Source organism: Xiphophorus maculatus, chromosome 12 (assembly GCF_002775205.1).
Source record: "Xiphophorus maculatus strain JP 163 A chromosome 12, X_maculatus-5.0-male, whole genome shotgun sequence".
NCBI lineage: Eukaryota > Metazoa > Chordata > Actinopteri > Cyprinodontiformes > Poeciliidae > Xiphophorus > Xiphophorus maculatus.
The window spans coordinates 23,296,413-23,324,041 of NC_036454.1; the positions used below are offsets into that span (position 1 = coordinate 23,296,413).

At 40.3% G+C, this 27,629-nt stretch overlaps 1 protein-coding gene and 1 long non-coding RNA gene across 3 annotated transcripts; one reads left to right on the forward strand and one right to left on the reverse strand.

Moving 5' to 3' along the window:
- LOC102234368 (dual specificity protein phosphatase 14-like) lies at positions 1–1,203 on the reverse strand. Its single transcript, XM_005804339.2, has one exon. The coding sequence runs from the start codon at positions 685–687 to the stop codon at positions 142–144; it is 546 nt and encodes a 181-aa protein (XP_005804396.1). The 5' UTR covers positions 688–1,203; the 3' UTR covers positions 1–141.
- A 996-nt stretch (positions 1,204–2,199) lies between these two features.
- LOC102234625 lies at positions 2,200–7,929 on the forward strand. Of its 2 annotated transcripts, none has more exons than XR_312758.2 (4): positions 2,200–2,728; positions 3,448–3,478; positions 4,387–4,805; positions 5,943–7,929. It is a non-coding gene; the product is annotated as an uncharacterized LOC102234625 (long non-coding RNA). The 2 variants fall into 2 exon arrangements; XR_312757.2 differs by having other exon boundaries at positions 2,205–2,728; positions 4,387–4,782.
- Positions 7,930–27,629: the final 19,700 nt, after the last annotated feature.

Consider the following 27,629-nt stretch of genomic DNA (forward strand, 5'->3'; position numbering starts at 1 on the left):
TATTTACTCAGATTGTATTAAACAGTTTATAAAACTCCCCCAGTGCCAGTAAAAGTCTGTCTTTTTAACCCAAAGATGACTCATGTTTACATCACTGCTCATCAGCACCACAGTTTATTGCCCCAATGAGTGAGCGTCTCTTCACAGAAGCACCATGTTCCGGGTCTCCTCTAAGTAAATGTCAGGTATCTCTCCTAAAGCAGACGGCACCATCCTGACTGAACTGCTCCCACGCAGCTCCGCCTCATACTGGATGAGCTGCCTCCAGAACCCGGGGTTCGGCCTGACGATAGGCCGACAGCTCTTCAGCAGCCGGTGGGCGTCCAGCAGGCTGGCCCTGCGGTGCTTCATGAGATAGGCCAAGCAGAGGGCGGCGGAGCGGCTCACCCCGGCGTTGCAGTGCACCAGTGTGCAGCCGTGGCGCTCCGCGGTGCTCTGTATTTTATCCGCCACCTGGTCAAAGTGGTCTCTGAGCGGGGTCTGCGGGGAGTCCGGCACCGGGATGTGGACGTACTCCACTCCGGGAGGAGGAGCAGCATCGTTCTTGGTTTCTGTGGCGTTTATGATGCAGGTTATCCCATTTCCAGTCACCTGGGAGCAGTCCTTGGCTGCTCTGCTACTACTCAGGAAAAGGTGCTCGGTGACCCGGCACAAGCCAGAGAGACTTGCGGTGCCAGACTGATGCATAAACGATGAGGAAGAAAACAGCCAGATGGCTGCAGATCGTCGAGTTCCATTTAAAATGCGCCAACACACAGAGCGGAGGCATGTATGGTAACCGAGACGGATCAAATCTGAAGCAGCTCACGTTACTATATCGCCCCCTAGTGGATGAAATGTTTTAAAACTGAAGCTAAAATATGTCTGGTGAAAATAAAGAAAGAACGTTCTGGATTTATAAATAATAAAAAACACGATATTCCGGCCCAAAGGGGCATCGATTCCACGATTGCATTTTGGTTATGTCCAAAACTGTCGAGATTCTGAAAAGCTATTTTTGAGATTTCTCTGAAATAAGTGGACAAATAATAAATAACTCTGAAATCCCACAGTGAGGATTATGTAGATTATCTTCTCTTATCGACAGGAGGCTCATTCTGCAGCTGGAATCGGGTGTTCTACCAACATTTCTCCTCTGGATCAGAGGTTTTGGTGATATTAATCTGCTACCTGACAACCACTCTCTCCTCGCTAGAAACTACAACAGCTTTAACAGAGAGACTGACATTTTAGTAAAACTCATTGCACTAAATCTGCTAATTATAAGATGCGGTTTAACATGCCAGCTATCAGATATCTCAAATATATTGTGATGATACTTCTGCTTGTAATATTAATGTCTGCTCATAGAATCCAGGAATAAATATTTTTGAATTATGTTCTTATATCTTCTAATTCTGAAATAGAAAATAAGAATAAAATCAGTGTAGGCCCATATATAGTCATATTCAAGAAATTTGAGTATTATTGAAAAATTCTTTTTTTCTGTAATTCGATTAACTAAGTGATGCACATTGAATAATTACACTTGGAATATAAAATAACAACATACACTGATGAATTCATGCTTTTATTTCTGTTAATCATGATGACTTTAGGCAAACAGCTAATGAAATCCCAATATTTAGGATTAGAATATTACATTAAGAAAAAAAAACAATGATACAGGAATGTGAACTTAAGGAATATATGTTTCTGATGAGTGTAAGACCTCTAGGTGTGTGAATGCAACACTGTCTATGTGTTGGTCTGTGGAGATATGTACCAGCAACTTTGCAAGAATAACATGGATGGATCAGAATCTTTCATTTGACCCAGATGTCACTTGTTTAGAAATCTACCTCAGCCTATTTTTTTTTTTAAGTCTGGCAGCCTTTCAGTAAGATAATTACTTTAAACCATTGTTTAGGCTAAATCTTAACCATGTGGAATTAAACCTATAACCCAAACTTGTGCTAAATTGCCCCAGGAATTGATTGATCCATATTGAACTCAGGACAAGATTAGAAAAAAATTAAAAATAACCCACACGAGGTTGTCCTATAAAAAAATTGCACATTGTTTGCTAAAAGATTACTTTGATTATTTGGCATATGATTAAAAGACGTAAAATAGCCTTGCAGCACCTGTTATAAAAATGACAGTGCGGCAATAGTGTGTTGATTTGAGGTGGCTGCGGTGCATTAGCTGGTGCCTGCAGGCAATCCTCGGTTGCCCAGGAAACACAGATGGTGGATAAAGGGGTTGCATACAAAAGACCATAAACCTGTAGCAGCAGCTGGAGACCGAGAGCCGCTCATTCTCTCAGGACTGCGCAGTCCCGCTCATTCAAAGGAGCCTCTGTTCTCATTAATACCTTCGCTTCATCATCTTTGTCCAAAGCTTCCTGCTCCACTTTGTCCTGCGCCCCCACCCCATCCCCGCCAACCGAACTGCCGTCTCCCCCGTCAGTGCGCAGCTGCTGCTGGCACTCCCACATCTGCTTGTTTCAGCTCGGCGGCCATGAAGAGGACGCCGAGCCTCGGCTCACGGTGAACGGCTGGAGACTCGGTCCGAGCAGCGACCTCCTTTATGTGGTGAAGGCAGATAAACTGCGCCAACACTGCGGGTATGCGCATGTTGAGCAGCTTTCTCCCGGGATGGAGGGATAAGCGGAAGAAAAGGAAGAAGCCATGATCTCTTCGCACCCTTTTAATGCTGCGGGACAGGTGGAACCTGAAGATCCATGGTATGGAAAAATATTCTTAATTTTTCAATACAAACTTTTTAAAATCATTTTTTTTTTAGCTTTTTATTATTCCAAGGAGTACATGGAGATTTCTTAGTAGCACCTCTGCTCCCTTGACATAAAAGGCCCTTTGGTCTTGAGAAAAAACATTCTCAAATTCGTGGGCAGTTGTTGTAAAAATAAAACTATATACATGTAATAAATGTTTATATTTAATAAAATAGAAAAACATGGTTTTTCATCATGGGGAACAGAGCCGGCCTAAGGCAGAAGCAAGCTCTGCTGGCAGGGTCTCCAGGCCAGCAGGGGGCCCTCAAGAGAGGTTTCCTTCTGAGACAGAAAACATGTCTCGAGACTTTGCTGTAACATTTATCAAACATTGCCCTGCTTTTAAATTTGCTCCTAATTTGTGTTAATGTCAAGCAAATTTATTTGCTCAGGCAAATCACGCAAACGAAAATATTCATAGTGTTGATAGTAATATTCAGCCATAATGTAACATGAGTAGTTCAATCCTGTCCTATTTCAGCCTCTCTGTATTTGTAGTTAAATCTAAATAAATACGTCAGCGATTAGCGGATAACTACCAGAGGAAGTTTTTGATAATGAGGTGGCTCTCCACCTCTGGTGCTCCGCCTAAAAAATTAAATAAACAACAACAAAAAAAAAAACTACCTGTCAGTCTAACTCAAAACCACTCCTCTATTATTTGTTTGCAGGGTTGACTGAGCATCCCTCATGTTTTACACTGTAAGTAATTATGACACTTTATTGAACTTTTATGGTTTTCTGTTTTATAGAGTCTATCTTAGATAGACTCCGCATTTGATCATTTGTAGTTTAAAGTCTAAAACTCATACAACTGTTCAAAGCTGAAATGGGTTATTTGGCTTTGTATATTTGTTACATTATTCATGATTCATAAAAACTTTATTTTATTTGTGAAAACAGAAAAAGACCTTCATGCCTTTTTTCAAAGGAAAGTGTAAAGAGCAATGCACACTGGCAGCTCTTTACACTGGTGCGGTGCCCGGCAATCATTCAGGAGAGTTTTGACTTCAGAACAGAACGTAAAATAATACAACCACATTCCAGCTTCTGCATCTGCTTGTCTTTTGCATAGCTTTGGTAGTTCAGGTGGTTGCATTGCAGCAACATTTCTATTGGAAAAAGCTTAGAGGCTGAAATATCTATCCATCTGTCTGTCTGTGGAAATTAACAATGCTAAGCTAATGTTTGTAAGTTGCTTAAAAGATGCTGAATTCAATGTAACACCTGGTCACGGCTAACCCGAATTATTGTACACTGATTGCTGAGTCAGTGAAACTGTGGGAACTTGATCAATGTGATAATTATGCACAAACAATTAAACTCAGACCGTCTCCCCCGACTCTACTGAGTCTATACTGAACAGCTGTTCATCACATTTCATCACATTTTATTGCCAAACTAAACTAATATATCAGAGAAATTAACACGTCTCTACAGTTTGTTTATTTTATATTTAAAATGCATAATGTCCGCCTCTGAGCTGAAGACTATGGGCTATAACACAGTTGTTAATCATAGCACTCTGATCTGACATGACACAGAACAGGAAGTAGAGAGGAATAAAGAATGACCAAAACTGATTGAGAATAATGTGTTTGCTGTTTTAGCTGACCAGCGTTGTACGGACTGGACTCGTCCCCAGAGCTGCTGACATGGCACCAAACAGGACTCTGGGAGGATCCAACGACAGGGCAGGTTATGTGTTATCTTTGTTAAAATTGCTGGAGCAGATTAATCTTCACAGATCAGTTTCTGGTCATTTAGTTATCAGTGTTATGTTTTTGCTCGCGTATAATGAAACGCTCTGACGGGAAAGAACAGGAGCCAGATCCCTTTGGGGATCTTGATAGGACAGTTGGGTTGCGTCCCACTTTTCTGCTGCTTTGTGTTGTGTGTCCCTTCTCCAGTTACACTGATGAAAAAGCAGATTTGGCCTCAACCAGATCCCATTGTGCCCCAGCTGGCGTTCCTCCATCTCCTCTGCTGCGCTGCCTTACAGAGCGGTACTGAATCTGCCACTTTCATGGTGACAGACCCTTTATTTCCCTCATATTCATTTTACACTTTTACCCTATGGCTCTTTACTTTACTTTATTTTAACCACTCATCTTAATTCTTTATTAACTTAGTGTCTCTAGCTCTCAGACAGATTTCAGTGTATTTGTGTTTAGCTCCTGCATTAGTGAAAACATGAGCTGCAACATGAGATTAGCAATGTGTTAAGTCACTGGCATGTTTCTGTTGATGTGAATCTGCCCTATGTGTCGGATTACAGTATAGAGATAAACCAACATGAACACATAGATCAAATCTGATTAACATAATCTGCTTCTCAGATTTATTTATTCAACATTATGTAGGATTATCCCAGAAAACATTTTTTTTTTCATGATGAAGCTCTTTATGTGTCTCCTACACAGGCACTGAAACATTATTCAGTAATTCAGTTCAGAAAGCATAACCCCAACATCATAGTGATTTTACAGAGTGATGTGTTTCCATTCATTATTTCTGTCCACTTGAATGTTCACAGCTAATAAGAACTTCAATTCGCAGGCGGTCTGTCTGGCAGTGTGGGCAAGTGCCACGTCCTCTTGGAAAATAAAATCAGCTTATAACACATTGGGACATTGGTTCTCAATTAAGATGTATTTTCATCTTAAAATAAGACTTTGGACCACCGAGCAACAATTCAGTCCTTTTTCTTAGCATAGATAGACATTTCTGACATTTTCTCTGGTTCAGGGGTAGCTTAAAGCAACGAGTGTAAAGGCTGTAACCCATGTCCCGGATACATTTGTGTGTGGTGATTCACTACAGGATCTGACTATTCATTTTGCTGATGAACCACACTTTTTCCTTCCAGTCAACCTTCCAGAACTTTGTGAACAGTGAGGTTTTTTTCGGCAGCTCATTGTTTTGTTGCCCACCCTCCTTAATCATAAGAGCTTATTTATAGTGTAATTAGTATTATGGTATGTAAATTAAGACAAATACATTCTTAAAAATATCACTCTTCTTAATCTGTATGAGTTTTACTGCTTGAACTGAATTACCCAAATTAACTTCTCAATGAGTTTCAAACTGACAAAGATTCACCTATGAGGTTTGAAAAGTTGCACATGAATCTTTATTCGCCGTGTTTGGTCTGTTTCTCTTGCAGTGCCGGAGACTTGTGCCGTGATGCGTCTTCGAAGGAAAACCTTCAGCACTAGTGTGTCTCTCTACCAAGAGGCGACTTCTGCCTCTGTTCATCAGCCAAGAGAATTAAGCCATTGCTTTGTTTAATCATGTGTGGCTGCTGGGAGGGACTTCATTCAGAACCGTTTACTGCTCTGTTAAAGCTGTTTTATAGCTTAATTCAGTCCCTCTCCTGTTTCTATTTCTGTTGATTAGATGCATGGAAACCTTTACTGTAAATCAACTCCACCTGAGTTACATTTTCTTGCAATTGATCATTTCTTCCCAAGCTTTCACCTGTTTATGTAATGTTACCTTTTGTGTCTTTTTGTGAAAACTGGCCTCCAGTGTTTCCAGATCCAAATCTATGAGGGGTTTATGTTCAAGGCCTGTATGAACAAAAATATTACATGCTAGTGTGTGAAAATGACGGATGTTCTCACCTTCTAATAATGTGTAAATCACACATTTCTGTTTGTTGAGAAACCTCCCGAGCGCAATGCGAAACCAGCTATTTTTACTGTACTATTCTGCAGTTGAACTGTAGGGTGTGTGTGTGTGTGTGGGATGAATGCGTGAGGGGGTGTGTGGGAGAGTGCATGTGTTTCTCTGCATGCGCTCCATCTGTGTTAGTGGCAGTACCTGTGCACGTGTGTCTCATCAGTCCGATAAGATGTGTCTGTAAAGGGCCTGAAACTGCCGCTACTATCCTTTATAGCCACTGGATGTACCAGATAAGGGATAAAACATTATTTACTGATGATTCTTAGCATTTGTTACATTTGTTCATTAAAAAATGAAAGAAAATAAAACTGTGCTACTTGTGATTTAGATCACAAGGATGTCATTGGAAATTAGTGTGGTGCAGTTTTCTCAATGATGCCTGCTGGCAAAAGTCAGACGGTTTCAGTGTCAGCAGCCCCATCATTTAACACTTAAGCAAATTACAGCAAATGCTAATAATGATGTGTAAATAGCCTTTTACCCACGTCTGGATTGCACTAACAATATCTGACTAATATCTAACAGTACTAACGTCTGCTAACAGTTGAAGGAGTACTAACCCGTGTTGAGAATGCAGACGGCTTGCATTTCTAACCCACTAACTTCCCTTTTTGCTTTATGCTCACTTCAAGATGCACACTTCTCTTGCATGATCCTGCAATCCTTCTGTTAGAGGTGTCCAACTCGGAGATCCTAAAGCGAGCATGGAAAGAAGGGTTTCAGGACCGGGGAAGGGCAACGTTGAAAACCGAACAGCTTGAAGAAAAGCCGCAGCAGCAGCAGCTGCTGAGGTCAAACTCGGTTGACCACATACTGAAGCTGGAAAAGTGTAATCTGATCCCAAGTGATTTCATTTTAAAGGCTAAATTTGCATGTTTTTTTTTTTATAAAGCAGTTTTCTCTCTCTCTGATTGTATTCTGTGTGGTCAACCCGGCCTTTTTGTCCCTGTAGGTAGTAACTAACTCCTAATAGTGCTCATACTAACAATGCAGAGGCTGTATCGGACCATCTGCCACTCTTACTAACATCTTCTTGTCATCTGATTGATTTCACGTTGATTAAAGCATGCGTTGTGGTACCAGTGGTGCTGATTATAAGACAGTCAACTGGCTTTCCCTTCTCCCCCGAAAGCATCAACTTTCCCAAGTGTGTTTTAAGAGCTGAGTTGAGGTTTTATCTCTTAAAAAGCAACTTAAATGTTACTAACCAGAGGAGCTTCCAAAAGCTCTGCAAACTAACAAACTAACCTACTAATAAACTAATTTTCTAACCTTAACTAACTGAAATCACTAACTGTGTTTTTAATGTGACAGTCACCAGAGCACCTTCAAACCGAGGAGCTGCATCGCTTACTGAATGTATTTAAGTGTGTTTGAACGGATGTTTGAGAAGAAAGAGTGCGTGCTGCAGTCAAAATCACCAATACTTTTTATATAATTGTCATTAAAAATACTTTCTAAAGTTACACGTTTACACCAAAATTGATTTGCGTAACCTGAGCCATCTTCATTTTCCCAAGATGATGTACAATTTTTCACAGGAGAGATTGTGCCGCTCCGCCAATCCGCGCTGTGTCTCACGATGAGCCTGTACTGGAAGCTGAAAGCTACTATAACATGGCCAGTGGGTTCACAGAAGGGCCTTTGCAACATTGTATGGAGGTAGTTTGCCTTGTCAGGCAGAGAAACAGGAAAAGTTAATGAACGTTGCTAGCCACTGATGATAGCTGTGCCACAAAGTGGCGTGAGTCACACTGCAAATTTGATAAAGCATCCAAAGGGTAGATACTCTGATGGTCACGAGGAATCTGTAGAGGTCAGTGAAGCTCCCATGTTTGCAAGAGTGTAGTATTCAAAATACCCGACTGCATAATGCCAACTGTTTAGACATGAGCAACTTCCTGCTAGTCACACTACGTCCTCCCTGTCACCTACGAACTGATGTGCGTTTAGCATAAAACTTTCAGTTGCAGGCCGCTCCATCAGGTGGGAAATGACCAAAACTACAAAGCAAAAAAGATTTGAGGCCCTAAAATGAACAATGAATCCCCAGGTATTCTCTGTTCTGTATAAAAGGGGCACTATTATGTAAAATCAACTCATTTTTAACTTTACATCATGTTGTTCCCTCACCAAAAACATCCCTGAAGTGTTGCTTTCATTCTTTCATGCATGTTGGAGAAATCCTCGAATCTGCCGTGGCAACCATTCAGCTGTATTATATGAGCCACGTCTCAGTGAAACGCTGGTAGAAATGTTGTTATAGAGTTAATGGAAGAACATTGTTGTGATCATGTCCCGAAGGCAGAGTGTGAGAAAGAGAAAGAGCTTCCTGAAGAGACAGAGGTCTAATTTGAAAGTGTTAAATTACAGAGTCAAATTTCTTTTAAGTCATATTTGATCTATACAACATTTTCATAACAACTGAAGGCAACATAGTTATTTGATCATGCTATAAAATGGCACTGCCCTTTTTAAGGGATTTTGCTATTTTTAGACATGCTAAGTTAAAGGAATAACTATGCTATGTGTTTTTAAAAATCTTAATTGAGGAAGGTTTTCTTTGTGCTTGCCATGTTATTTTTTTGTTCTTTTTGAAGACCCAGAACTTGAGGGTCTGATGCTGACTTTAAGAGCACCTCTGGAAATATGAATTGCCATAAACAGAAACTGAGCAAGGCTGAAAAACAACAACAACATATGGAGCACATTGTTGTTTAAAGAATGTTTTTCCTCATAACTTGTTCAACTCAATCCAACTACTTGCATCAAAATTCTTAAAAGTTATAGGAAGTTTTAGCCTATCTATTGTTTTGCTACATAGAAAAAATACATTGAGTTATTTATCTAAACTACTAATTACTATTTTCACTACTAACTATTATTTTTCTGTAATTAAGCAAATAAGAATTACTGTCATGTTATAATTAATAAAAATTTTCTGATCTTTATAAGAAAGAATGCTGTCTCGACAAGATATTTTTCCACAACTTTGAAAATTATATCATTACATTCAGCATTTTTTGTATCAGAATCAAATTAGAAATTTTATTGACCTTCTTTTCTGTGTTTCCGTGAATACTTTTGAAGGGAGATATTCATCATATATATATATATATATATATATATATATATATATATATATATATATATATATATATATATATATATATATATATATATATATATATATATATATATATATATATATATATATATATATATAAATATGTAATAAAGTTGGTAAATGATGGTGAGGAGAAATGAAATGGCAGAGATGGAAAGGATTGTTTCTAATCAGCAGATTCTCCTTTTCTGCAACAGGAAGTTGAATTGCTTGAGTCGTTAAGGCATTCTGTTCCCGTACCTCAGTAAAGAATACACATTCTCTGAGAAATATGTTTAATAGTTAGCTGCACTAAGTTTTTTTTTTTTGCTGTTTTGGCAATGTAAGCATGTTTTTTTGTTCAGATTATATTTATCATTCTGTATGATTCAGGGATGACAAATTGTCCCACGTGCCACCAGAATACTTTGAAAATTCAATAATATCTCAATAGTTGTCAGATCAGCCGGAAGAATTATGAATGTAAGAAATGTATGAACTTTTTATTGCTTCATTGTTTGTTTGAACTATTCCTCTGTTAAGAGCTGGTTTTGTGTACAAATAAAGCATTTTTATTGTGTTTCCGTTCTGTTATGTCGAAATAAAGAAACAATGTAATAATAATAGTTATTATTATTATTATTATTATTATTATTATTATTATTATTATTATTATTATTATTATTATAAACGTGCTAACTGTTCCAAATCATGGACAGATTTTTGCGTGCATATATGCAGGTTTCCACCAGAGGGCAGCATCTCACCAGGCAGTGTGTTTTGTGCAGTTTGCTCCATCGCTTGAGATGTTAGATTTCGTGCTGATCTTCATATTCATGTAATAATGGCGCAATGACATCACATTATTTGGTAATCAATTGTCTAATGGAGAACTTCTACAACTCTTCATTTAAATGCAAATCTGTCTAGAGCTCTATTTAGGTGGATCAACAAGTTTAGAACTGAACTCAAATATTAAACAAAAAAGAAGAAAATACTTTCACCGTTTCTCTGACCCGGAGTTTGTTCTTCAAACACCAGATTCAGATTTTCGCTGCAACCAAAAGAGGCTTTTCATGCGCACACGTAAACCACTCAAACTTGTAAACAGTTTCATGTTGCTATGGCTGCTCATTATAAAGTTTAAAAAGCAGAGGGAGCTTATGCGACACGTTAATCATGAAAAACAAGATATATTGGAGCATAAAATCACCACAGTAGCTCTGCAACATGCTGGTGCAGCTCATCCCAAAACATTATGTTCTGAGATGTTGCAGCTTTTGTTGTCTGCAGACATTACTTCCACAACTTTTCCATCTAAAATAGCATTCCTGACCAACGGGAAATCAAACTGTTACTGCCAAGGTAGATAATAACAAAACAGAGCAGAAGGCAGCTTCATTCCAGTGGCCTCCTCCTCTGTTTGCATCAGACTAATGGAGCTCTGCCCCTCCCTTACTTGAGCGCCGATGCGTTCCAGATGACGAGGTTTTCCAGAGGTAGGAGCAGCAGGGTCCAGGTCTTCATGGGTCAGCTGTAATTCACCGCAGAAACTCAGAGAAAAGAGTCCAAACTGAAGGCTGGGACTAAGTTAAAGTCTTAAATATCACATAAAGTTCAATTGAAAGGTAGCAATGTCGGAATGAGAAACATAATCAACTTAAACAACGTCTTCTGGTGTGTGGTTATTTCTCCAAACACACCAGTACTCAGGTTTACTGGGTCATGAATACCACAGGGACGTTTATGTGCTAAAGGAAAACAATGGGGGCTGGTAGCAGAAAACTGAAAAATAAATTTTAATTTTAATAATTGGTTCAGAATATCTTTTAATTGCAGCCAATTCTTCACTTCTGTCTCCCTGTTCTGCCTTTACTAAAATAAGGAATGTGATGACAGAGCTTGGCTGTTTACATCTCTGACGGCGTCTGATCCAGAAGCAGCTCTCTGAAACCGGAGCCTCCATAGCTGGGTGGATGTCTGCAGAAAGCAGCTCTCTACTTTGAAAAAGCTGTTAAAGATGACTAGGAAGCAAAAGAAGAAAAAGTGAGTTTAGGAAGTATTTTTTTCTCAGAGGTGCTGTAATCAGAGGTGCTTTGGCCCCACTGAGTTTTAAATAGTAAATCAGCTCAAAGACGGTTCAAAGCACGAAAAGAGATTGGTTTTTTCTGCAAGCGCATGCTAGTGTGTGTGTCTGAGTGATTCTGAGTGTTTCTCAGCTTGTAACGTTCAAATAAAAGCAGAGGAATCAGGTTATTATTGTGCAAAGGCTTTCTATTCTTAAATGCACGTTTAGAGCTGCTTTTGTCAAAAGTATTTTTAAAGCGTACAGCTTTTTGCATCTCATCAATTACCATCTCCAGACCAGGCTCAAGGATTTTTCATGGGTTTTCCTGGATTTACTTCCATACTTCTTCCCATTACATCTGACCAGCTTCATTGTTTATTGTCGAGAAAAGCAGCATAAGGTTGCCGCAACTACAGTCACCTCAGATCAGAGCACCTGCTTCCACATATTTCTTGACTGTTTGCTCCACATTGCTTGCGGTAAACTGAAAACAGGACTTTTGTTCATGCATTTTGTTTTCTAGGCAAATGCAGAGATTTCTAAGGAATGCTGTATTTAAACTGAGACTGAATTGCACTCTATTTTTCTCATGACAACTGGTTGCCAATGTATTTATTTTGGGGTAAAAGAGTGAATGGAGCTGAATGCAAATACATGTCAGACTTTAGATCTTAATTTGTAGGTTTTTGAAAAACACACAATTCTCCTTCCCCTTTACAATTATGCACCGATTTAATGCACTAACTCCACTAAAATTATATATATTTTTGTTATAAAGTAAAAAAAGATCAAGGGGTATGAATATATTTAATAATCGTTATTACCGTCTAGGCTGAATTCATAAAAATAAAGAAAATCTTTGCAGTTAATGATGGTATGACGTAGCCTGCAATACCACAAAAAATATAATTATAATGTATCTTTTAGAAAACAGACAGAAAACACTGAATATTTTATGCAGACATGTTCAGTCTGACTGACACGTCATTGAGTTGTGGCCTGGCAGACACATGAGATCACATCTCTATAATGTTGCAGCCCAGCAAATGTATCACAGAGCAGGAATGGAAGAGTTGAGCTGTAAACTTTGGGTCAAAGGTTGAGGGTCTTTAAATGCCCATAAAGAGCTTAGCATCGCAGCAGGGGGGGTTTCAAGGAAACTCTTTGCAGACCCGTAAAGCATTTGAAAGAGATTAAAATCTAGCTTATCTATATGAACAATGCAATCACAGTCTTAATAAGGTCAAAACATTTAAACTCTGTCTGCACTGCGGTAACACAAAATCTGATTCCAGCAGGTTTTTGGGAAAACTTGGAGGCAATGTTTATTTCTCTACTCTACATTAGTTTGGTGCATAGTTACTTTTATTCTTGTTGCAGGTGTCAATTAACTGTATTGCCACCTTATACCTCACTGCATGTTCCTCTTACTGTTTAACCATTAAACTATTTAACATGTGATCCACACCATTTCCTCCTCCTCCTCCTTTGTCTTCCTTCTAAAACACTTAGTTCAGTTAATAGAATAGAAATAGTGATAGTAAGTCAGGGAGCTGCTACTTCTTAAATGCCTTCCTCTTTCTCAGCGACATCAGCCAAACGTTCAGATAAGCAGGCAGACTGAGAGAGCCAATCAGCTCCGCTGGCTGTTGAGTGATGGACAGTAATTAAAAGTTAGCTAATAACCTCTTCACACCTGACATTTCAACAGGGAGGTCCCGGACACCATTATCTACATATAGATTAAACAGCGTAATTGGTAGAGAGATAGGGTTAGGAGGATCGCAAAAAGGAAAGGGAGAGGGGTTGGAAAAAAGGCCAAGCCATTGCCAAACCATTAGGCAGAATATCTGAGTGACACTCTGATTTTGCTCCTATTGCTAATGCGACAGGAATTGAGCTGAACTAAAACGCTAAATGAACGGAGGCCTATCTTGGTGCGGTTATTAACGGGGCAAACAGCGGCCATGGAAAATAGCTTTAATTTCATAATAATTGCCAGGCAGACGTGACACGCTGCAGACACAATGTGATGGCGGAGAGAGGGGGAGACAGAGAGGCAAGGAGGACGCGAGGAACTTCCTCTCAGGATAGATATGGCTGGTTGGCGCCTCGCTTCTGCCATTTAAAGAAAGTGTCTCTGTACAATGGAATAGGGAGAGAAAAATTAGGACTATGCACTGTGTCATTACCATGGTAGAAACAGAAAATAACAAAAAAACATTCTTGAACAAGTTTCAGTAAAACTAAAACTATTAGAAAAACTGATTGTGCTCACTGATGTTGAAACACTCAAAACAAAAGTTAGCCAGTAGCCTTTGCTAGTGAAAACAGTTTCCCTGATTGCTTGAACACAGATTTAAACATGAGGCAAATATTAGAACATGTTGTATATTTAGCTGATTAAATCCTTCCTTCAGTTGTGTGGTGTTGCAGAGTTGTAAAAGCTCTGGTTAGCAAGCTAGCTTTGTGTTTCTCTCTCTATTTAGCACAGACAGCCCAGCTAATGCAATGGGTCTTATTTTTCTTGTCCATCATTACACAATGTTTTGTTCTTGACACAGCCATCCTAAAACACCACACCTCTTTTCCTCTATGAACCCCCAAAAAATGAAGTTAAAAACTTGCTCATCAACAAACATTGTAATCTTACCCTCCAAAAACTTAACACTTGTTTTATAGCTATTGTAGGTAAGCTGGTTGCCCTACTTTTCAACTAAAAATAGTTTAAAATAAAATTTGGGATTTTTTTTTTTACCCTGTTTTGTCCACATTTAAAGCATTTAATGTCATATCAACCCTAACTTGGAATTACCTTAATTGCTCTAGATTCGCACCACAATTTGCTGGAATTTTGGTCCATTTTTCCTGACTGAACTGGTGAAACTGAGCCAGGTTTGCAGGCTGCCTTGCTCTCACTCACCTTTTTTGGCTCTACTCATAAGCCACATGAGGCCACTCAAAGACATTTACTTTTTTGTTTTTCATATTTGCATCATATTTGGCAGTGTGATGAGGGTCACTGTCCATTTGAGCCCAAGCTTTGCCTTGCCTTTCTTGAGATGTTGTTTCAATATTTTCACAAAATATTCTGTCCTCGTGACTCATCTGTTTTGTGAACAGCATCAGTCTCTTCTCAAGGGAAACCCCGACTCAACATTACGCTGCCAACACAACTTCACATTTATTCTTCACATGTTCTCAGGCTTGCAAGCCTGCTCCCCTTTTCCTCATAATGTAATGGTGATCATTACAGCCACATATTCCAATTTCAGTGGAATCAAATCACATGACAAATAGTAAGAATCTGTCCCTTGATGCATTTACAAACTGTAATCATGTTTTTTTATGTCGTTTTGTGCTTCTTCTCCTCAGAGCGACCTTTCAGTCTTGATGCAGAACTAGTTTCACTTTGGATTAATAACGCTCTCACTCTTCTAACCTCAATCAATAACTTCACTAGGTTTTCGCTTGATTCACACATCCATCTCTTGGACTCAGAACCGGTCTCCTTCCTGGACAGTACGACAGCTGCACATTCTCATGCTGTTTACATACGCACACGTTTGAGCAGATCTCTATGGAATCATCAAGCATCTGGAAAATGAATGAACCAAACTTTTGGCGGTTCACAATTCTCCTTATGATATATTGGCTAATTTTTCTTAACTCTTGTATGTGTGAGGTGTTGCCTTAAAAGACATCCACAGGTCTGTCTCTATCAAACCTAAATGATGAACCTATCAGAAGCTCACAAAGAGATAACGTCATCATATCGGCTTTCTAAATTCATTGTAATCCTAATCTATCTAAACCCCTGAGTATAAGAAAGTAATAAGAACTGTTTTAAAATCTATCACTTGTTATTCTGTCATTTAATAAATAGAAATACGGTAATTATGGTAACTTGACTGATTTACAAGAGTAAAGGTTTGGCCTTCAGCTGGAGCATGGTGCTGAAGTGCAGTGACATGTTTCCCCACTAGATGTCCCTGTTGCTTTAACCTAGAAGCTTCAATTTCGGTGCTGGAGTGTGTATCTGAGTCATCTGTCCATGAATTGTCTTTCCAAACCTCGGGTTCATCCATCATGTCGAGAACTGCTTGTCTTTCTTAAAATCAAACAAGAAAACATTTCTTTAATCCTCTGTGCTTCATCTTTTCTATCCTTTTCCCTCTACTCGTTTCTTTTTCTTCCCCCTTCTCTCTGTCCCCTTGGCTTCGATAAAAGGATCACTTTACTGTTTATACAAGCGAATTGGCGTTGTTAACAGGTGTAGGGTAACAGGATACCTACACTGGCAGGAACACACAGAGCGGGTCGCACACCACCTCGTTTACTCACCCTCACCAGCCATACTCCACTGATGGATTGCACCCACCATTCATCTAAATTATGTCACCAACAATGAGCTATCAGCTCAATCTGGCCCAAACGAAGCCCTGGGTTTGTTTCTGTTGACACTTCCTCAGCACTCACTTCTCCTCCTGATTACTGTCAGGGTCGGCGGGAGTGAGGCTCAGCCAAGGCTCGGTGCCGGGGTTTCACTCCACCGCACGTCACTGGTGTGTGTGGTCCTATTTTTGCTGCCACTTAAAACTGTTATCAGGCAGAGGAGTTTGCATTCATCAATGACACGTCTCGTTTGCTCGAATCCTGAAATCCTGCAATGCTGTAAATTTAGCACTTGATAAAACTTTACTCAAGGTGCAAATTACCTACATCGTCATCATAAAAAGAGGCTAAGCTTGGAAAGGTCAGCATGCAAGTCTGGTTAAGAACTAAAGTTAATCATGCCAGCAAAATGAGTCCTGTCTGACAGGAAAGTTCAAACAGGCCATTATGGCTATGTAAACACAAAAGTGTTCCTTAACTCCAGCCATTTTAATCCAGTCCAGCCATGTTGGATCCTATGTTCATCTCCCTCCCAGCTTTCTCTGAGCGGCTCCCTCCTTCTCTCCCATGATGTGTTTAATTCCTTTTTCTCCTGGCATCTCTTAGAAATACTCCCAGCTGCATGACAGATGCTAGATTTCTATTCTTGTCTTTCTCTGTTTCTATCTTTCTCAAATGTTTTTCTTTCTTTCTCTCTCAGATTTCTCTCTCTCGTTCTTTGTTTCTGTCTTTGTCTTGACGAGTACTAATATTATCCACAGAGCTAACACAACACACCAGCTAAACATGCTGAATTACCACACTATTAATGCAGACAAAAGGTAGTGAGAATCACAGCTCTAATCTTTTATTGGACAACATTTAACTTTGAGTCTCACGCACATAGTTAGTGTGGTATGAGCCGTAATTGATCTGCTTCCTGAGTTGTTTCAAAAGTCTTTTTGCAAGAGTGTTTTACTTTGAACCACAAAGAGTCGCCAACAAATCCCAAAAGTAACAACAAATTACATCCTTTGACCAACTCAATCATCTTCATCTCATAATACTGCCCCCGTATCTGCTGAAGTACCTCCATGTCTTAACACTGTGTAGACAGATTTAGCCATTGCTTTTGAATGGTCGCTTTGCATTGGAGTGCCAGCCAGGTCTTTCCTCCTGCAAGACGACAGTACAAACATCTATCCCACTGTGCAGACCACAATATTGCCCCTAACCAACTGAGGTAATACCATATCATCATACTGTCTGTAAACAACTGAACAATAATACTACCCCCACAGGCTTATAAAGTGTATTCACCCCTTCACCTCCTCTTCATTCCCTGCTGCACATCACTTTGGAGCTAGGTAAATCTGCACTCATCTTTCTGTTGCTCTAGATTCTAACCTTATTTTCTTCAAGTCTTTCACCGACAAATGACTTTTTTTAGAAAGGTGAGTGTTTAGCTCTATTAGCTTGAGCTCTCTTTGTAAAGGCAGTGTGGAAGAGCCCTTATTATGACTATGAGTTTTTTTAACAATTCGTTTTAGACTAAATTTTGAGCAAATGTTATTAGTTCAAATAACAACAACATTTTTTTTACATCAACGTTTTAAGGCCCTTTTCCTCCAGGTCGAACATACCACACTAACGAAATAATTGTTCTGTGTAGCGGGGCTCTGTTATGACTTGGACAAACAAATAGTAGGCCAATGCTGTAGTTCACTTCAGATGGTGTTTATTGAGCTTATCTTCGGGTGAATTTCTTTTTTTTGAGAAGCTGTGCAGTATATTTACAATGGACTTCCAAGCAAGTCAAAAACAGAACTGAAACCAAAAAGTAATTTGTTGGGTTTGCATATTTGTGTGCTTGTATGTCCACACGGACTTTACTAACTACATGCTCGTTACAGTTCCTCCGTCACATTCTGAAAATCTGTTTTGACTACTAGGCCAAGCTCTCTCTTCTGATATGTCTTCTCATATTGTTTTTATGATTAAGAAGCTGCTTATTTGCTTATTGCATCTGCTAGAATTGAGTAGTTCGTTACTAGCTGATGTCACTGCAAGGATATTCAAGTCGGAAGGTCTTAGGTATTTGTTTAAGTAAATCCAGGGGTGCATAGTTTTACTTTACAAGAGCTCACTTGCCCTTCTTTAGTCTGTCAAAGTTATGTTCCCTCAACTTTATGGATCACACGCTGATGAACTTGTAAGCATGAAAAGGTCCTCCACCTGCACTGAATTTATTAAACAGAATTCCTACAACATGAGTCAAAATCTCACTCCTTTACTGGTTGCTTCTGAGCGGTCTGGAAGTGAAAAACAACAGATAAAAAGATACAGAGATTATAGGAAACAGAGAAATTGCAATGATGTTGCATGCTTTTCTGATTGGCTACTTAACTGAGCCTAACTACAAATTTCATGACGTCTTATCTCATACAAATAACCCAATGTTTTTCCTCAGATTGCATCACTGCAGTTTTAAGATGCACCCAGTAAATTCCACCTCTACATAAAACCTTGTGATTGTGCCTCTCCCAAGATCATTGTCTTTCTTTTTTTATTGGATTTTAGTTCTTGCACAGAAGCCACGGAGAGCTTAAAGTGTGATAGAAAAAGATGCAATACTTTGTTTTTCGTATCTACACTCCCAAACATTTTAAAAGGCACATTTTACCCATGCCTGACAGGAGGTTCACAAGCCTCACAAAAGAAAGCCCTTTCACAACATTTGCGTCATTCCTTTGATGTCGAGACATTATATGTCTTTTTAAAAACCCAACATCAGACGGGCTAGCGTGTCATCTCCTAAGAGAGAGGCACTTGACTGAAGTCGCTGTGCAGACAGTACAAAGCCTCCAGATTGGTCCATATTCATGAAGGTGTAGCTATTACTGACATATTTTCTTATGGGAACAAATCACCAGCAGGACTTGAGGATGCTGCAGTATGTTCTTAAATCTCTGGAGCTTTTCCTCACATTTGCATTGTGTGGTACTTGTCATCTGGGGATGTTCTCACGGACTGGACGGGTTCGGAGCCCCTCTGACATAGGAGTTGCTGGGTGGGTGCCGATGTACCAGGTGAAGCTGAATTTATTGGAGCTGGCTTTTGGGGAAGTTAGATGTGTGGAGTTTGAAATAGAGTAAGAAAATCCAAAACGGACAAAAAAAAAAAAAAGAATATGGTTTGATATTTAAAGTAAATGTTGGCATAAAAACAGCAATGGAAATTCATAGTATAAGGAAGTAAAGTTTAGATATAATATTGTACAGTTAGTGATTGTCCCGCAATCAAATTGTTAATTATTAATAGCCAAAGCAGAGAATTGTGCCAGTTTCTGGGTGGCTTTTGGATAAGTCTGGATAAGCTGTATGTGCAGAACCTTGAAAGAATATATTCATATCTGTTGATCTTTCTAGAACCACCTTTTGTGTCATTTATGTTGTGTATGATACCCTAGGTCAAATAAAATAATGTTCAAGCAGATAACTGGAAGTAGCACATGGCAACGTTTATTCGAACAGAGAACATCTTCTTCTCAGGTTTTTCAGCTCACCTCTCTTGTGCACCGCAAGAGCGCCACCAATGGCGAATTGTTAACATAACCAGACCAAAAGTGTCTAACAATTGTAATCCTGGAGGTTCCATCATTTCCTTGTCTGGAACACCACAGCTCCTCCCCTGTAAAATCAATACTTCCCAATCAATTAAACATGTTTTTTTTTTCAGTCTTTTTTTACAAATATAACTGAAATCAAGAAACACTCTTTTTCTTTTTAAACCCTCAATTAGAGTTGCAATTTCAAATTCAGTCTATCAGGAGGTCGCCGGTTCCTCACTGGACGAGTGTTCCTTTCGACTGTAGATGATGGCAAGTCTATTGGTTGATTCCCAACAGTTTTTTCTTCCATCTGTTGATCCACACCTTTGGTTGTATCGAGATCGTCATCATTCCAAAAGTTTCCAGCAACCGAGTCTGTTTGTGTAAAATGAGCTGGATTTCCATTTACACCCAAAATCTGATTTACATGTTTTTTAACACACTTTCCATGCACTTCCACACTGTAAGTTACAGGACCCAGGACCTCTTGTACAACTCCATTCAACCACTTCTCCCCTCCCCTGTAATTCTTAACCAATACAGGTTGACCTACTGTGAAAACTCTCACACGTGGAAGAGTTGGTTCTGTTTTGTTTTGCATTCTCTGAGAGAACTGGGGTCTGATCAGTGACAGTCTTGTTCGAACCTGTCTTTTTAGAAATAACTCAGCAGGAGTTTTTCCTGTAGTTGTATGGGGTGTGTTTCGGTACCCTAAAAGAAAATTTGCAACACAGTGCTCAAGTGTCATACCCCCTACGGCTCGATTCTTTGCTAGCGACTTTTTAAGATTTTGGACTAAGCGCTCTGCTAATCCATTGCTGGCAGGGTGGTATGCAGGTGACTTAATGTGCTGCACTCCATTTTTTTTTAGGAATGACTCAAAATCTTGTGAAACAAACTGAGGACCGTTATCCGTTACAACTTCCTTCGGTAACCCGTAAGCAGCAAACAAATTCCTCAGTGTTTCAATGGTTTTAACTGAAGTAGTCGTATGCATAGGAATAATCTCTGGCCATCTAGCATAGGCATCCATAACTACCAGAAACACCTGCTTGTGGTCCTCTCCAAAGTCCAGATGGATTCTCTCCCAGGGGCTGGCAGCCCATTTCCATTTATGCACTGGTGCAGTACAAGGCATACTACGCTGCTTTTGACAAATGGTACATTCACTGACTTCCTGTTCAATGCACTCATCTACTGCTGGCCACCAGAATAAACTTCTGGCGAGGGATTTCATCTTTACTATGCCCCAGTGGTGTTCATGCAGTTCAGAAATCAACTGATCCCTTAATTTCTTAGGAACCACCACTCGTAACCCCCACAGCAGACAATCATCTTCAACAGTCAGCTCAAAACGTCTCTGAAAATATGGCTTCAGTAACTCATCCGGTACATGTTTAGGCCAGCCAGTTAACACCAACTGTTTCACCACCTTTAACACAGGATCTTTGTCTGTTTCTTTTGCTATCTCCCTTGAAGTAATAGGTAACTCGTCAAGGTAAGATACTTTGTAAATTGGGTTTGACACCACATCCACACTTGGTTTCATCGGTAACCTTGATAAAGCATCTGCGTTGCTGTGTTGCTCAGATCTTTTGTACTGAATCTCGTACTTGTATGCAGCTAGGATTAAAGCCCACCTTTGCAGTCTAGCAGCAGCTAGCGTAGGCACACCTGTTTTTGGTCCCAAAATTTTTAGCAATGGCTTGTGGTCTGTCACCAAAATGAATTTCCTACCATAAAGGTAGTCATGAAACTTCATAACACCAAACACTAAACCAAGTGCTTCTTTTTCAATCTGTGAGTAATTTTGTTCTGTCTTAGTTAGCATTCGGGATGCAAATGCAATCGGTCTTTCGCTTCCATCTTTCATTTGGTGACTGATTACAGCACCAACTCCATAAGGAGATGCATCACATGCTAAGATAATTGGTAGCTCTGCATCAAAATGTACCAAAATTTTATCAGATTGAAGAGCCTTCTTTGCATTCTCAAAAGCATTTTGACAGTTTTCTGACCAAATCCAGTCTGCATCTTTGTGTAGCAATGCTGACATTGGCTGGATCAGAGTTGATAAGTTTGGTATAAACTTCCCATAGTAGTTTAACAAAGCCAAGAATGACCTAAGTTCAGTTACATTTCTTGGAACTGGAGCCTTCTGAATGGCAGTTGTCTTTTCCTTCATAGGATGAATGCCGGTGGCATCAATGACATGTCCTAAATATGAAACACTGTCTTGCATGAACTCACATTTTTCTCGCTTTACCCTAAGGTTGTAGCTTTCGAGCCTCTTAAGGACCTCTTTTAAGTTAGTCAGGTGGCTTTCTGCATCTTTACCAGTTATCAAAATATCATCAAGATAGCAGATAACACCATCCATACCCTGAAGTACTTGATCCATTATTTTCTGGAAAATTGCAGGAGCACTCGCAACACCATACGGCAACCTGTTGTATTGATATAGCCCTTTGTGAGTGTTTATGGTCAGGTAACACCTAGACCTGTCCTCTAACTGGACTTGCTGGTAAGCCTGAGATAAGTCTAGTTTGGTGAATTTCTGACCTCCTGCTAATTTTGCAAACAGATCTTGCGTTTTTGGGAGTGGATACTGATCCACGTTTAACCATGGATTTATGGTGACCTTGTAGTCTCCACATAATCTCACACTGTCATCCTTTTTAGGTATGCACACTATTGGAGCAGCCCACTCACTGTAATTAGTGGGTGAAATAACTCCTTCCGCCTCCAATTTAGTCAGTTCCTTTTCCACAGCTTCTCTTAATGCATATGGAACATTTCTTGGTTTATGGAACTTTGGCACTGCTTCTGGAGCAACATGTAGCTTAGCTTTAATACCCTTCAACTTGCCTAGCTCAGGGTTGAACACTGATGCATACTGAGCACATACATCTTCCACTGTTTCTGGAGCCACTCTGTTCACCTGTGACCAGTCTAGCTTCAACTGGCTAATCCAGTCTCTACCCATCAAAGCAGGGCCTCTTCCTTTCACTACTAACAGTTCTAGTTTTTTAGTGGTCTCTTTACATTTCACTTTTGCCACAAATTTACCCATCAGCTGTAATGACTCTTGGCTGTATGTTTTAAGTACACAGTTTGCTGAACTAAGTTTGACTGATTTAAATCTGCGCTTATACAGATTTTCAGATATCACTGACACTGCGGCACCAGTGTCTAGTTCCATCTTCACTCTTGAACCATTTACACTGACATACACATAATAAGGCTTTACAATGTCCCCATTACCTGTGTTCATTTCAAACAGACCATAATCTGGACTGTCCAATGTCTGATCTGGAACCGTGTCAGAATTTGGTGCAGCTTCCATCTTGCACTGAACCACAACATCACTGGCTGCTCCGTCTTCTCTGGCTTGATGTGACAGAAATTTGTTGTCGTCTGAATCCCCTTTAAACTCCTGCCTGTTGCCTGGATCTGCATACTGGGGCGCACCTTCATGGGGGTACTGCGGACCGGGCCAGCTGCAGACATCCTGCTGTTGGAGAACGCCGACATCATGGCGCTGCTTGAGAGCGCTGGGTCGTCTCTGAATATCCAGATGCATGGTTCCCTTGGTCGTACTCGAACGGCCTCCTTCTTTGCGTGTGCGACAGACTTTTGCTATGTGTCCCTTCTTCTTACACTCATGGCACTCGCTTTCTTTAAACCTGCAGTCATTCGGGTTGTGACTTTTTCCACCGCAACGATAACAAGGCTTCCCGGTAGCTGTATTTTTCTCAGCTTCGCGGTATTTTGTTTTAGCTTTCTTGTCCACTACATGAGCTTTGAAAGCTTTCTGTGCAAATTGCTGTGCACTGTCCTTAGTTACCTCAAAGGATTGCGCCATTTCTACAGCCAGCGGCAGCGTCAAGTCTTTGGTGTGTGCGGTGCTGAGCAGCCGATCTCTGAGCTCACTGCTCTTTACACCACAGACGAATCTATCACGCAGTGCTTCATCTAAGAAAGTCCCAAATTTACATGTAGCTGCTAATTTTCGTAAACTAGCCACGTACTCACTGATTGTTTCGTTGTCTTTTTGGTTTCTTCCGTGAAACTTGCACCTTTCTGCAATAAAGTTCGTCTTTGGTACGTAGTGCCTCTGCAGCAAATCCACCAACTCCTCGTAGCTTTTCTCTGACGGTTTATCCGGAGCACATAGGTCCATCAGCAAGCTATGGGATCTTTTCCCCACCACCGTGAGAAACACCGACTTAGTTTTCTCCTCTTCAGTGTCCAAGTCGTTTGCCGCAAAATACTGCTCGAGACGCTCGCGGTAGTTATCAAAACTTTCCTCACTTTCCTCGAAGTGAAAATCTTCTGGCTTTCCAAACGCCATCTTTGTAGCTCTGGTTCGGCGGTCCTTTCACTCACCAAAACGCTCGGCTTTTACGGTCCCGTGTGCCTCTATGGAGCCGCTCCGTCTGCGGACTCTGTGCCTTCCAACTTGAAACATCCCATCCTCGTCGCCAAAACTCTGTTGTGTATGATACCCTAGGTCAAATAAAATAATGTTCAAGCAGATAACTGGAAGTAGCACATGGCAACGTTTATTCGAACAGAGAACATCTTCTTCTCAGGTTTTTCAGCTCACCTCTCTTGTGCACCGCAAGAGCGCCACCAATGGCGAATTGTTAACATAACCAGACCAAAAGTGTCTAACAATTGTAATCCTGGAGGTTCCATCATTTCCTTGTCTGGAACACCACAATTTACAGCTGCACATATTTTTGGGAATATCACTGCCAGATTTCCACCTCTGAATACCTTCCCTTGTCCTTTATTGAATAACTCAAGCTCAGGCAGATTGGATGAAAAGTGTTATTCTTTTCTAGTCTTTTCACAAATTATTGACTGGATTTAAGTCTGGATTTTGACCAGAGTAGACTAGCGTCAAAATCCTTTATGTTTTTATTTACTGTATCTGGTCCAAAGCAATTAATTCATTGTTATTTACCAACCATATTACTGCAATGTTTTTATATTTCTTCTAGTCTATATATTTTATTATTACTCTAATGGAAAGTAGTTTGGTTAAGTGAAGTACTATAAAAATAAATTTTGATTGATTGATAGAAAATTCTAACACATGTTTTAATCTAAACCAGTGGTCCCCAAACTATGGCCCGCGGGCCAGATGCGGCCCGCCTCCACATTTGGTCCGGCCCCCTGAACAATACCAGAGTATTTTCATATATGTGCATTTTTATTTGATAAGTTGGACTTTTGCAATAAAATAAATGTTCCTTAGTAATGAACTTTATTTATTATTAACTACTAGTTAGTAACTATTTTATACATGCATATAATTGACCCTAACCCTTTTTTTATGTGGAGAACCCAGTGTTATTTGGTTATTATTTATTTCATAAATAGTGTTATTTCCTGACTTTTGTTCTCTGAAGAATCCAGAAAAGGTTATTTGATTGTGCTTTCTGAAAAACAATACATTTTTATGTTTAGCACTCTTACAATCGTCACACTTTTTCTGTTACAAACTGACCCCGGCCCCCCATCAGAGAAGGGACAAGTTATGTGGCCCTCACAGGAGAAAGTTTGGGGACCCCTGATCTAAACTGTCCTCAGCCTTAAATGATTTGGATCCTCTAACAGTGGTCTCAAAAGCCAGTCCTCACTTTTGTCTCTCTACTTCAGCACACCTGACTCCAACATTAGCACATTAGCTTACCTGACTCCAACATTAGCACATTAGCTTACCTGACTCCAACATTAGCACATTAGCTTACCTGACTCCAACATTAGCACATTAGCTTAGCTCTTTAAAGCTTAACTGGATGGTAGAGAGGCAGTTTCATCATTTATTTCAAGTATGTCAGACAAGTAACACACCTAAAAGTTGCAGGACTCTGGCTCTCGAGGAATGCCGTTTGAGACTGCTTTCCTAACAGGGGGAAATGCACTCAGGTTGATGTCAGGTTTTAGTTTTCTCCAACCCACACTGTTTTGTCTTGTCTCATCTGACCAACTCACCTCTTAGACATGTTTACCGTGCCCTCAACATGACTTGTGCAAACTTGCAAATTGGATTTCTTATTGCTTTCCTTGGCTTCTATTCCCAACCATTCCATGGAGATCAGATTTGTTGAGTGCGCAACAAATAGTTATCCTGTCAACCAAGGGCGTAGGTTTGGTATAAGTTTTGGTGGGACCTTACAACTTACTGACCAACCCCCACCCTCTCCCCCCCCGCACCGACCATTTTTGACCAGTGGGGGGTGGGGGTGGGGGTGGGGTGAGGGTGGGGGGGGGGCACCACATTGGCTTAATAACCCCCTGAAGCTCCAGCCATCTCTCCATCGTTCTGCTCTGCCCCTTGCTCTGCTGTCTGAACATCCTACGTGAAAAAGTATTACATAATTAACAGACCTATTCTACCTCACATTCAGTGCTGACCTTACTAAACACCGGACTTTACAACAAATGCGTTGCGTGATAGATATCTAACTTATGGGTCCCCTCACTGTACTTACAGCCGAGGTAGCGAAATAACTTCTAATGTCTGTCGTCCTTTTCTTTTTTGGTGGCGACATGGTCTCGAAGACTCATAATAAATGTCAAACTCAGAAGGAGACGCGTTCACTTTCAGCACCATGGACCAAGCTTCCGTTCCGCGTGTGGCCAGCTGGCCGCCGCCTGTTGCAGCTAATTAAAGAACGTAGATCCAAGTTCTGTGAGCCAACAGCGGCATGGGTCGTCATAGTTCATAACAACGAATTTTAAAATGAATGCTACCACTGCGTAGTATATTGAAATATTAAACTAATCAATGTAGATTTTCGTTTATTTATTTTGTTTTTATTAAAAAATACATATGTTCTTTTAATTAATATGGCAAAAATTGGTCGGGACTATTTTATATCCCTTGAGTATTGGTCGTGACATGCCACGACCGTCCATACCCAAACCTACGCCCATGCTGTCAACAGATTCTCCCATCTGAACTGTGGATCTCTGCAGTTTCTCCAAAGTTACTACAGTCCTAGTGACTTCTCTGATTAATGCTCTCCTCCATGGCCTCTCAGTTTAGATGGACGGCGACGCCGTAATAGGTTTGCAGGTGTCATATTCTTTCGATATTTGATTGCTGGGCTGCACTTTTTGTGCTTTATTTCTGATCTGTCTGCTGTGCTTCTTGGTCTTCTTTATGTTCTTCAATGTTCTCCAACAAAACCTCTGAGGTCTTCACAGAAAAGCTGCCTTCTATCAGATACGTGGTATAAATGTATCAGAGATCCAGTGCACTCCAGGAATTTATTTTTATTCTGTTTTAGCAATCCGCCAATCCCTAAAGCCAGATCACTTCCTAAGTTGTCAGATATTTGCATGAGATCTTTATTTTTAATGCAAATTCATCCAAATATGTTCACTTAAACCGGTGTCCTACCAGCTTTTCTCTGCAAATGTTCCCCCATCTCCAGAATGACATTGAACACGCAGCGAGCGGCAAGCACAAGAGACTGAGGGTTAGCAACAAGTCAATAACCAAAACACAGCAGAGCACTGAAGGTTATAAAGGTGTTGTGTGTGTGCAGACTGCTTAAACAAGCATCTACCTGTGTGCTTTGGAGTGCTTGCTCAGGAAAGCGGTCTGTAGTCAGTTGCAAACCGAGGTATTCCTCCTCTGCCTCATTAGTGCTGATTTACGCCACTACTAGGTAAAAGAAGGCAGGATGGACCTCCCTCTCACCCACCTCTCCCCCTCTTTCTCTCTCTCTTCCTGCCATTTACACACACACACACCCCTATGCACACACACACGCAGACACACTGCCCTGCAATGCTCCTTTTTCTCTATTTTCTTCCTTTCTTTCCTTATCTCTCTCCTTCTCATTCTCCTGCCACGCACAGACAATGGGGCCCTGGAGAATACCGGCTTGTGCTGAATTATTCAAATCAGCAGTGGCAGCAAGCCGGAGAGCAAAGGAGAGAGGCAAGAAGGTAGAGGAGAGAGAAGGGTAGCTGGAAAAGTGAG

What these genes read in the sequence shown, in the direction of transcription:
- LOC102234368 (XM_005804339.2), bottom strand. Translation starts at nt 687, where the DNA reads ATGCATCAGTCTGGCACCGCAAGTCTCTCTGGCTTGTGCCGGGTCACC.